The sequence below is a fragment of the Physeter macrocephalus genome, chromosome 17 (genome assembly GCF_002837175.3).
Source record: "Physeter macrocephalus isolate SW-GA chromosome 17, ASM283717v5, whole genome shotgun sequence".
In the NCBI taxonomy this organism is placed as follows: Eukaryota; Metazoa; Chordata; class Mammalia; order Artiodactyla; family Physeteridae; genus Physeter; species Physeter macrocephalus.
Genome location: NC_041230.1, coordinates 14861379 through 14874385, shown reverse-complemented (window position 1 = coordinate 14874385; position 13007 = coordinate 14861379). Strand labels below are relative to the sequence as shown.

The window sequence follows — 13007 nt, the reverse complement described above, 5'->3', positions numbered from 1 at the left end:
CAGGAGCCGGTGGAGGCTCTAAACTATTGTACATAGTATTGTACATATCATCATATGCAGAGTGGAGGTTGTATCCTGCAGGCCACCAGGAGACAGAAAGCCTTTCAGGCAGAAGTATGGAAAGAAGAGGCTCTACTCTCAGATGAACCCCTGAGGCCAGCAGTGAAGAGACTGAACAGCAAGGAGGCCTAGCCCAGAGGCAGGGAGACCAGTCAGGAGACTCCTAGAGTAGGGATGGAGAGGAAAGGACATGAGAGAAGGATTCAGGGGCAAAAACTCAGCAGGGCTCAAGAACTCACTGGGTGTGGACAGTGAGGGGGGGCAAATCAAGGATGAGCACCAAGACCTGTGGTTTGGAAGACATCTAGCCAGACAAGGGACACAAGCATGGCAGGGGAAGGGAAGCTCAGGCTAGGACATGGGCCCAAAGCTCTGAAGGCAGCCTCAGCTGGAGAGACTGAGGAGCCACCAGCATGTGGGCATACCTGAAGGCACCGGGGTGAGAAGAAAGCCAGAGATCACGAAAGATGTTAAGAGGAGTAGCAAGAAAGATGGAGGAAAGCAGAGAGCGATGTTCCACAGAGAGATCAAAGGAGGTGCCGACTATGATGGGCTCCCAGCCCGGGCAGAGCTTCTGTGTGCACATGTGCAGACAAGGGCGGGAATGCTGGTGGCTCCAGACAGCCTCCCCTGACCTCTGACACACACATCCCCAACCCCTAGAACATGAAAGGAATGTCTAAGAAATGAGCAACTCCACAGCTACACTGAAAACAAGAGGTGAGCCACCAGGAATCCTGGAAAGAAAACATTTGAGATTAGATTGAAGATGGAAGCTGCAGCCTAAAATATGCCAGGAGACGTCAGCTACAGGAGGTGGGAGTGCTTCCAGGGATGTGCTTTGCCCTGGCAGGTAGTGGGGACACAAAGTGACCTAGAAAGGGCTGATGAGGTATCCAGTTAATGTGCCAGACAGGATCAGCAATGGTTCAAGCCCCCTAGGCCAGGTAGTACAGACAGGCTCTGAGGACAGAGGCAGGAAGGCACTGGGGCTGGGGAAACTCAGGAGGAAGAGGGACCCCCGAACTCTGACCGCACACCCTGTCTGTCCCTGTCAGTCACTGGAGACAGGCTGTACGCCTGACAGCCCACTGGTTTCCCCCTCTGAGCAGCCTGCAGTTATCAGATATAGCATCCCCAGGCAGACCAACAGGGACTCCCAAGGACCAAGGCGAACACATCACCAAGAACCATGTGAGCTCAGAGAAGCACCAAAATCAGATAACAGAGGACAGAGTTGGCTGCCCAACAACTGTAAGATTTTTGAATGGGTGTAGTTAAGACTCCAGAGAGATGTTTGTCAATACTTAATAGAAATCATGGAAACAAACAGTTTCATTCACAATACAAATTCAAAGGATGGGCTGCGCAGCAGAATACCTACAATGAAGAATGAACCTGTGGGCTAGACGTTAGAGCCCCAGCAATATCCCAGAATACAGCACCAAAAACACCGAGATAGAAAGGGTGAAAACAAAGCCAATCAGACATGGAGGATAGACAAAAGCCTTGATTCCTGATAGGATTTTCAAACTAGCAATGTGAGGCTTAACAGGAAAAAATTACAAAATCCACCTTGAAAGCTAATGAGGCTCCCCAAACTGTTGAGGGGATAGCACCCCAGAAAGTATCTCTAGACCCCTCAGCTCTGTCTCTAGTCCCTGAGCAGAGCCCCTGTTTGCATACACCCCCCTCCCAGTGTCTGCCTATATCCCACAGGTCCACTCCCCTCCCCAGGATCTGAGCACATCCCATGGGGACATATATCCATCATCCAACGTGTGAATGTTTGGACTCTCTCTTTTAAGGCAAAGGTGGAAATTCAACAAACTGCCTCCTCTTCCCAATTTTGATAATGGGACAGAAGCAACAGCCTTTACAGGAGAAAAAAAAAAAAGTGACCTTTATTTTATGTGAGATTATTCTGGGTATTCGCTAGAACAATCAGCTTTTCAATCACAATGAAATTCAAAAGGCAAATACCTGGAGAGGGTGGAGGTTTTCCACACAATGGTGGTTTTTCATCCTAGGGAAGAAAAAAACAAGAGTAATGAATTAAGAGTCTCAGCATCTTCTAAAAGTGGATTGGCACAAGCAGGTAGGTCCATCTTATATCACATATTTAAGTACTTTTTTCCCCCATTCATTTTGGCTCTTATAGTTGCTAGTTTGTTTTAGCTTTAGAAACTTTAATATTCACTGTTTCTTTTAAATGAATCGAAACCTTAAGGGTTTTCCCCTCTTGGCAGGTTCTCTGAGCAGCAAGGGAAGTCCTGCTTTCTTCCTGCCTTTTTGTCCATGAGTTCAGTGTCTTTTTTTTTTTTTTTAAATTGAAGTCTAGGTGATTTACAATATCGTGTTAGCTTCAGGTGTATAGCAAAGTGGTTCAGTTATACATATATATATTTTTCCAATTCTTTTCCATTATAGGTTATTATAAGATACTGAATACAATTCCCTGTGCTATACAGTACATCCTAGTTGCTTATCTATTTTATACATAGTACTGTGTATCTATTAATTTCATACTCCTAATTTATCCCTCCCCCCCATCCCCTTTGGTAACTATATGTTGTTTTCTATATCTGTGCGTCTATTTCTGTTTTGTAAATAAGTTCATTTGTATTATTTTTTACATTCCACATAAGTGATATAATATTTGTCTTTGTCTGGCTTACTTCACTCAGTATGATAATCTCTAGGTCCATCCATGTTGCTGCAAATGGCATTTCATTCTTTTTTATGGCTGAGTAATATTCCAGTGTGTGTGTGTGTGTGTGTGTGTGTGTGTGTGTGTACACCACATCTTCTTTATCCATTCATCTGTTGATGGGCACTTAGGTTGCTTCCATGTCTTGGCTGTTGTAAATAGTGCTGCATACGAACACAGTATCTTTGCAAATTAGAGTTTTCTCCGGATATATGCCCAGGAGTGGGATTGCTGGATCATATGGCAACTCTATTTTAGATTTTTGAGGAACCTCTATACTATTGTCCATAGTGGCTGTACCGATTTACATTCCCACCAACAGTGTAGGAGGGTTGCCTTTTCTCCACAATTTATTATTGGTAGTCAGTCACTGTGTTTACATGCAGTTCCCATAAGTAACAGGCCATCAGTTCACATTCTAAAGCATGTGATATGACTGTAGGTGCTGAGCAGAGATGCACAAAGCAAACTCCAAATGGCCTTTTCTCCTTGGGATATGCAAAAAGACCCCATAAGCTTCAGAGAAGCACGTTTTCAAAGCACTGAGAAAAGAATACAACATCCTCCTTTTCAACCCAAAACTTAGAGGAAAGGGAAGTCTTTGAACTTTTGTTCATTTTTCTACCACACATCAGTCTGATATTAAGTTTCTAATTTCTGCTGAGAAAGTACATAAGGTTATAAATTAACTCTACTGAGAAGTCTTTAATTTTTAAACTCCTTTGACATTGCAGAATTAAAAACTTAAGTAGAACTATTTCCATGTCTGCAAACTGGTTATTGTCTATATATTCTACAAAGAAAAATGTAAATGTAAGTGATTTCTAATCCCTCAATACATTACATTCATTTTAAACTATGCAAAACATGAGTTTCTTCATGTTTTAAAACTTTTTTAAAAAAAACATTCAATGAAAAAGAACTCTTAATGGAAGTTTTTTCCCCACAAAAGTTGTTTTGAAATTATGGTGGAAATTCTATTAATTGAGAAAATCAGTTTTTAAAAAACAGTCCTTGGGCTTCCCTGGCGGCGCAGTGGTTAAGAATCTGCCTGCCAATGCAGGGGACAAAGGTTCAAGCCCTGGTCTGGGAAGATCCCACATGCCGCGGAGCAACTAAGCCCATGCGCCACAACTACTGAAGCCCGCGCGCCTAGAGCCCGTGCTCGGCAACGAGAGTAAGCCATGGCAATGAGAAGCCCGCGCACCATAACAAAGAGTAGCCCCCGCTCACCGCAACTAGAGAAAGCCAGCGTGCAGCAAGGGAGACCCAACGCAGCCAAAAATAAATAAATAAATTAAATAAATTAAAAACACACACACACACAAAAACAATCCTTACCTTTAAATTCAGAATAGAATGTTTACCATCTGATTAAAAAAAAGGGAGAAAACTTTGTAAAGCAGAGAAAGACATCTGACAACTCAGAAGAGTACAATCTTAGGAACTCACCTTCTGCAGATGAGCTAAACCAGGTCCGGGCGGGCAGCCTTCCCAAGGTCACATGAGAAGCGGGTCCAGAGCCAGGCAGGAGCCCAACCCGGAACTGCTCACCTCTCCCCGCTGCTCGTTCCTGAACACCTTCAGTGGCTCACATGATTGGAGAACCAAGGCCAAACTCCTCAGTGCGACTCTGAGCCTTCCCCAGCTTCCCAGCACTCCCCCTCCCAGAGCTCTCTACCCGTCCCACCACCATTCCCCAGATGGGCTGAGGCTGATGCCTCCCCTTCTCCCCGCCTACAGTAGTAGTCCACTCGGTCAGATGCCGGTACCTCGACCAAAGGATGTCAGGGTCTGAGCTTCTTGGCCGGGCTAGGGCACAGAGTGGCACCTCAGGCTGACAGAGTTTGAGGCTTTAGCCTTTAGACAATAATTATCAGCTAGCATTTACGGAGGATGCTGTGCTTCACACATACGACTAAATTTAATCCTAATAAATTTAAACCTTATAAGAACCTGATGAGAGGTGCACTCAAACTGAGTAGAAGTGGGGTTAAGGAACTCACCAAGCCTCTCGCCACCTGGAAATGACAGAACCAAAGCACTAAAAACCAGTGTTTCTGATGTGCTGCCTAAGGATCACTCACATCAGACTCTCCAAAGAGCTTCTTAAAAATACAGACCCTCTGGGGCTCCAGCCCAGAGTCACTGACTCAGAATTTGGGGCTGGTGTGGGGCCTTTTCACAAGTGTCCAGGGGCTTTTAATGCCCATCACAAACCAAAAACCACTGGAGGAGCTGAACTCCCTCCCAACCAGCACCTGCATTCCCAGTTCAACACCACCTGTGTTACCAAGTGCGCCAGTTACCACACTGCCTTTCAGCTCCAAACCCACCTTTATTGCTGGCTTTGTGTTACTGCAGCAGCGCTACCTTGCCAGGTGGCGCAATAATAAACTTCATCAGTAGAGGGCGCAGAAGAGACACTGGAGGAGGAAGGGGCTTGGGTTCCTCATTCCAGAAGGCTGTCTCCATCCCTCTCTCTTTCCCTGCGTTCCTCTTTTTCTCTCCCCTCTCCTCCTTTCTTCCCTCTTTCTAGGTGGCCAGCAGCACTTCCCCATGGGTGGCTTCTCCTGGAATTCCCCTGGAGAGGGCAGCTTTCCAGCGAGTTCTGTTAGCAACACACCTGGGCTAACTTCTCCACCCGCCAGTGGGCCACAGCTGCACCCTCTCCAATGTCTGCATTGGAGATTCTCCAAATGTTTCTTCTCCTGGGGGCTCTCTGTTAACAAAAGAGGGAGCAGCTGTTCCCTCTATCTGCTATTCCTGCATCCTTTAGATTTCTCTCTACCCCTTAGTAGGCAATCCTGTTATAGTCAATAATCCTTTACATTAAACTTTCCTTTTTCAAATCACCATGTACATTCTGTCTCCTGATTGGATTCTGACTGATATATAACACATCAGGCCACAGACAACACAGACATTAGAAAGTGGACGGACATGTATGTGTTATGTGGACATGGACATGGACATCCATGGACATGGATGTGTTATGATTTTTTTAAAAAGGCAGGTAGTAAAATAACATGCATTTTATTCACATACGCATTCGAAGTTGTTAAAATTGTACTCTACGGGAGTACAATTATGTGTGTTTAACCTCCTATATTTCTGCATTTCAGTTTTTTTTTTTTTTTTATACAGTGAGAAAGTATTAATTCTGTAATTTAAAAAGAGATATACTTTTTACTTGAATTGAATACACACATGGATTTCCCACAGGGATAAAGTATGCTGGCCTAATCAATTGGCATTTTCTGGCACAGGTATTAGTAGGCTGGCCTTCTGTTTATCAATCAGTCCCCTTGTGAACTGACTTATATGAGAGTCTTCTTGAGCCTAAGCAACTCTGAGGGTCCTGATAAAGCAGTGACTGGTGCCCACTGTAGGCCAGGCTCTCCTTCTCACTTCTCAAACATAAGCCACCTCTTAGGAAACAGAAAACTACCTCTGTTATTTAACGCGCTGAATTCTCTCACTGTGCCAAATGAAATGTACAAGGATGCGCTATTACAAAGTTGTATTATAAATATGTCCATGCACTCTTTCATCCAAAACACCTGTAGTGACAGCCTGCCATGGGCCAGGACCCTGATCCAGGCACTGGAGCTAGCCTGGTGAACAAGATAGACAAGCTCACTCGCTCATCCTGGGGAGACCACTGGGTACCCGCCCCTCAGAGCGCTAGACGTGGGGCGCAGAGAGGAAGGAGGCTGTGGAGCTTCAGAGCCTGAGCCCTGACCCTCCACCCCAGGGGGCCTCTCACGGCTGACGGAACCAACAAAATGGACTCCAGTGCGAGGGCCTCATGCTTTAAAGATGACCTACCACCCAGGCAATCAACTATTTTCACTGTAACCCAGTGAAAACAAAACTCAGGGATATTCCCACTTAAAATCATGGAACCACACTATGAAGGTGCAATGGCTACATGTTCCCCCAAGTTAACCAATATTTATTGCCACAAAATGCTTTTTTATATTAAATTAAAAATTTTTTTTTTTACCTTTTTCTTGTGTATGCTCTGGTGGAACAGGTGAGCCTGGAAACCCATCTTGCTCAGAAATATTTTCCTCATCTTCACTGTCCACCCCATGTGACGATGGAACCTTTTTGTTACAAAAGACAAAGGGACAACCAACTATGGGATAAGTGCTTCTGTATCAAATTTCTTCCCAACAAACCCAAACGTCTTATTCCATACCTTCTCCACTGCTCCCTCCTCGCTAAGACATAAAAGGACTACATCTGGCAGGGCTGGATGAAATCTCGGGTCCCTCAGGAGAAGCCCAGTGGCAAAGGCAATGCCGTCCAAATTATGCTTAAGCCATCGAGAACTTCACAGCCACCCCCACCCCCACAATGCTACCTGGGCAGCTCGCCTTCCCCATTCCTGCCAGGGACCAACTCAGGAAAAGGGGCTGCCTCTGGCCTGCTCTGCATAGCACCCAGTACCACCCTGCCTTGGTACTGATGCTGTGTATTCATCTCTGCATGGGACAAGACCTGCTGACGAGCCCCGTGAGAGCCCTCATCCAGGCAACTGTTTGGGATCGAGGCCATTATGTTCGCTGGCTGTGAGTCCACTGTGAATGCTTCCCGATGGAATGGAACTCTCCCCTCTGCTGTATGTGAGCATCTTCTACGTAGGTATCATGAATGGTGGCAGGGCTGCAGAGCTGCCCCTCACAGACTTGTGGGCCATGACTGGGACCTCCCTTGATGAACAGGAGACCACCCCACTGGCAGGGTTCTGGGAGGTGGGGACAGAGGCTGCCCAAGGGGAAGAGCAGTGAACCATGTCTCGTACAATAAGCTGTGACTGGTGCTCCCTGGCTGGCTTCCCTTCTGCTATACTGAATAGTATCTTGCGTATGTGATCAGCTTGGCTCAGCTGTGCTGTGCTGTGCTGCAGGCCGTGGAAGGGTCATCCCCATGGCTGGCAGGGAGGGGGCAGAACTCACCGGCAAGATGCCCAAGAGAAGGGGCATTTCAGAGCCAAAAGCTAAGGCTAGGCCCACCAGGCTCTGGGTACAGGGCTCCAGGGCGACCCAGCTCAGAGCAGCAGAAAGGTCTCCCACTCTACTCATCATATGAAGGGATTAAAAAGAAATGACCTCTTAGGTTTTGTCTCCTAGGAACCCATCTGCCTTGTTCACCCTGTCAAAGATATATTACGCTACTCACTTTTATCAAGGAAATACGAAACTGCTAGGGGCTTCCCTGGTGGCGCAGAGGTTAAGAATCCGCCTGCCAATGCAGGGGATGTGGGTTCGAGCCCTGGTTCGGGAAGATCCCACATGCCGCGGAGCAACTAAGCCCGTGCACCACAACTACTGAGCCCGCGCTCTAGAGCCTGAGAGCCACAACTACTGAGCCCGCGTGCCACGACTACTGAACCTGTGTGCCTAGAGCCCATGCTCTGCAACAAGAGAAGCCACTGCAATGAGAAGCCCGCGCACCGCAATGAAGAGTAGCCCTTGCTCGCTGCAACTAGAGAAAGCCCGCGCGCAGCAACAAAGATGCAATGCAGCCAAAAATAAATAAATAAAATAAATAAAATAAATAAAATAAATAAAAAAACAAAAAATGCTAAAGATACCCTATTATGGAAAATAATGTTTGGCAGCATCTACTAGCACTAAGACTGATCGTACATATGCCCTAAGACCACACATATATCACTCATCAGTATATATGAGCAGTATAGACCCACCAGAAATATACATATATACACACAAATGCTCATAGCAGCACTATTCCTAAAAGCCCCAATCTGGAAACAACCAAATATTCATCATCAGTAAAATGAATAACTAATTGGATGTTATAATTGTACAACTGGATATTATACAGCAATAAGAATGAACCAACAACTGCTACACACAATGACAGAAGACTCTCAAAACCTCCAAAGAATACGTACTGTATGATTAAAGTCATAGAATCCTCAGAATAGGCAAAACTAACCTACGGTGATTTTCTAAGATCTAGTCTACTCTTGGAGTCAGGGCGGTGGTTAACTCTGGGGGGAGCAGTGAGTCCTCTCGGTCACAGAGGAGGACTTCTGGGGTCCTAGTAGTGTTGTTCTTTTTCTTTTAATCTGGATGGGGGCCACTCTGTAAAAATTCACTGAGCTGTACACTTATGGCTTATATGCCTTTTGTGTATATTTAATACATCGATAAATAAGCCTAAAGAATTTGTGACAATATTCTAAAAACACTCTAAAAGTTTTAATTTAAAACATTTTTTAAACTATTACATACTTCTGAGTATGAAAATCACCTGGTTACTAAAACAAAAATTGTTTGGGTACTGAAGGAAGGGAGGAAGAAGCCGGCCAACTCAGCCACAGGGATCAGGAGTGGCCTTTCCCTCATCCGTCTGTAGCCCTGGCCTAAGCTCCTTCATCCTCCTCCTGGTTAGGACACGAACTCAGATTTTAAAGGGTAAAATGTACACGCTAGAATTTACAGGGTAATTATCAGACAAGAAAACAAGCCAGTATAATTTGCAAACTAGTAGAGGGAAAGAAATAGAACTAAAAAAATCATCAATCCAAAAGAATGGAAGAGGAAAAAAGATACAGAGTAATAGGAGAAGTAGGAAAAATAAAGATGGCAGATTTAAACTCAAATATATCCATAGAATACGTTAAACATAAAAGAACCAAATGGTCCAGTAAAAAGACAAAGGAAAAGTTTGTCAAACTTGGTTAACAAAAACTATATGCTGCATTGAATTGTAAACATTAAATGGATGAATAGTATGTATGTGAATTATATCTCAGTAAACTTAAAAAAAAATGGATGCTATTTACAAGACACAGCTAAACATAAGGATACAGAAAGGTTAAAATTAAAGGATGGATTGGGAATTCCCTGGAGATCCAGTGGTTAGGACTTGGTGCTCTCACTGCCGGGGCTGCGTGGCATGGCCAAAAAAATAAAGGTTGGAAAAAAATAGACCACGCAAATATCAAACAAAAGAAAGATGGAGGGGACTTCCCTGGTGGCACAGTGACGCGGGCCTGCACTGGGACCTTTGTAAGTCCGACAGCATGCTGGACCTCCCCTGGTTTGGTACGTTATGGTAAGTGAAATAAGCGTTTGTGAATCCACGCCTCCTCACCGCTGCATGGAGGAGACCCCACCGCTGGAAGATGGCAGGGTTCACTCTTGGTGGCTTCTGCAAATTGGCTGGAGTGACAGCTTGGTGCCTGACTTGAGATCCTGGCCTTCTACTGCCACCAATGGGGGTCCAGCTCATGCAGAGGTGCTTGCATTGGTAGAGCAGAGTCAATGGTCTACACGTGCATACACTAACCGTGGACATTCCTATCCGCACAGGGATGTGTATGTATAAATGTGGACAGGGAGACTGCAGGCACTGCAGCCCACCCGGCAGTCAGTGGCCCGCTTCTACCTTGCTGAGAGAACCCTGATTTTGTTCAGTGCAAGTGGGCTCAGCCCATAGTAATAGTAACCCTCTTCCCCTTAGCCAGTAATTGGCCAAGGGATGGGCATGTGACCAGTGAGCCTCCTGCTGGGAGACTCCCAGGAAAACATGTTCTCCGTAATCAACACAGCGCAGCCTGAAGGACCCTGCCCTGCTTCCTTCTTTCTGCAGGAAGAACTCCTGCATTTGGTGACCACAAAGAGCAGGCCAAGAGAATCTCAGGTGCCAGTCTTTGACAGGCAGCTGAAACAACTTGGAATCTTCCTACCTTTTGATTTTGTTATGCGAGAGAGTTAAAGGTCTATTATTTAAACCTTTTGTTTGCCTATTTGATTATCTGTAGCCAAGAAAATGATACAGACATCAAAGTGACTGCAAAGGCTTGTCCTGGAGAGAAGAGGAGGGGTGCAACGGCAGGGTTTCAGGGCAGTGTTTGCTTTACATGCAGAACCAAACATTTTTATAAGACATGGGGATTCATGTATACTTGTGTAACAGAAAGAAAATTTTAAAGAAATTAAAAATTAACAACTGTGGAGAGAGAAGGGGGACATTCCTAATCCTCAACCACAGCAGCAAAAGATTCCCTACTACTCCTTGGCCTCCAGAAGTTTCTAGAGATAACTGGTTTACCCCTGCATGAATGATTCCTCTCTGGATCCAAGGACATGGCGGACACTCAAATATCTGTTTGTTGGCAATCGGCTGGATGAATAAATGAACAAATGAATGAATATATGATATGTTTTGACAAGATGCTCTGCAAATCCACAAACACAACAAGAGCAAGAATGTGTGACAGAGGAGCTTCATAACATCCTATCGGTGACTTCTTGAAAATGGTAGCAGGCAATTAGACTACACTCTCCTCCCTTAAAACCTGTTGAAATCAATTGAAAGCATGAAAAGAAAAAAAGCAAGCAAGCTTAGTCAATGGCCAGAAAACAGCTACCAAACCTATGAAATGTGGAGAGAGGGAGAATGCCAGAAGCCGCCAAACTTCCTCAGACGTCAGGTATGCAGATGCTCCGACAGTCACAAACTGTCACGGCTGCAAAGGTCCACAGTGATCCTCTGACAGGTGCACTGAGAGCAAGGATGTGATGGTCCTAGGAGACGTACAGTTAACTCCCACAGGGCAGAAGGGAGGGCGGGCGAAGCTAAAGGGAGACACTTGGGAGAGCCCACCTTTGCCATCCAGAATCCAGCTCTATACTCTCAAAGAAGTGAAAGACAGCACAGTCTGACATGAGGAACCCAAAGAAGAGATCCAGGAGATCAGGTAAAGTGATAAGGCAACAGAAAGATGTGTGAAGTAAATCAGCAGAACTCACAAAAACAAAAGGCAAAATAAAACCAATACAGAGGTAAAAGCTATACGAGAAGCCATAAAACATAGTGAGAGTGCTGAGAGAGATGAGGATAGACAGAGTAAATCACACAAAGTGAAGCTGAAAAGAAAATGGAGGGACAAGGGATTACAGAAAATATAACAGACATGGAAGACAAAGGATATCCAACAAACGCGTAACTAGTGTGCCCAACGGAGAATACAATGAACGGATGGTGAAATCAGTCAAAGATAAAATAAAAGAGGGGAGGAAATATTCCCTGAAAATAAAAAAGGGAGATGAAAATCTATGTCTGCAGAATTAAATTATGTGCACTAAATTTCAGGAAAAAAGGACAGAAAATAATAAACACCACGATTAATCCTGGTGATATTATTGAACTTCAAAAGCTAAAGAATGAACCTACAAAGGTATCAGGCAGAAAAATCAAGTGACCTCAAAGGGGAGAAGGAAGGCCTTAACTCGTTCTTTGCTGTCACTCTCAGCAGTCCTCTTAGAAAAGGTTATGTGGTCTCACGCCACCGTGTACCCTTCCTTTAATTAATTATTAATTGTGTGACTATGCACTCTGTCTTATACTGATTCTCCAGCACTTAGCACAATACCTAGTACTCAATCAGATGCTCAACAAGTAAGTGTTGAATTATTTACCTACCCAAAGACACTTTCCTCCCTAACACAGTCCTTTATAGGATGAAGAAGCTGAGGCACAGAGACATTATCAGACTTCCCAAGTCACACAGCCGGGAAGTAGAGAAGCTGGGACTTGGACTCAGGTCTCTGTCCATGGCATTGCCCTTTCCACTGGGCCCTAGTGTTGTGGGAACTGACCACACATTCACGCACCCCACTTCCCTTGCAGCCTTACTTTTGGGTGGCACCAACAAGACAACTGCTGAAAACAAGACTTGCTTTCCATTTGTTAGGCCATTTCTGAGTGGGTGCACACCGCACATGAAGATGTTTTCCCAAACTACCCTGAAACACAGAGAGAGGCATGAGGTAGAGACTTATATCCAAATTGCCTGATGTGGGTTGGTCTGTTTCCTTATCTTACTAGTTTTGATAAAAAAGAATAAAATTGTAAATTATTTACCTGAGATTATAGAACGTCTATAGTAAAAATAAGGAGGGCAATTTTACTTTTTTTTTTTTTGAATTAAAACATACCCCATTGGCAGTATCTCCTTCAGAGCTAGTGCCATCTAGTGATTAAACAGCAGTTTTACTTGCTCCACACATCTATTCTTTTCAAAGATATGCATTTTAATCATATAATACATTTAAGATTACTTGGTCAGTTTCAAAAAAAAAAAAAAAGCTCTATGTCTAAGAATTTTTTTTTTTTTTTTTTTTTTTTGCGGTACGCGGGCCTCTCACTGTTGTGGCCTCTCCCATTGCGGTGCACAGGCTCCGGACGC

General features: G+C 44.6%; 1 protein-coding gene across 6 annotated transcripts in view; it reads right to left on the bottom strand.

Annotated features, from left to right (window-relative positions):
- CEP89 (centrosomal protein 89) overlaps positions 1-13007 on the bottom strand; it is an 83838-nt gene that overhangs the window by 53417 nt on the left and 17414 nt on the right. For 3 of the 6 annotated variants that reach the window (XM_055078976.1, XM_055078977.1, XM_007101650.4), the window contains exons 5-8: positions 12455-12564; positions 6780-6856; positions 4112-4140; positions 2044-2086 (exon numbers count right to left, since the gene is read on the bottom strand). In XM_055078976.1, coding sequence (XP_054934951.1) covers positions 2044-2086; positions 4112-4140; positions 6780-6856; positions 12455-12564 — 259 coding nt within the window. Of the gene's footprint in view, positions 1-2043; positions 2087-4111; positions 4141-6779; positions 6883-12454; positions 12565-13007 lie in introns of all 6 variants that reach the window. The other 3 variants (XM_055078978.1, XM_055078979.1, XM_007101652.4) reach the window with 1 other exon arrangement.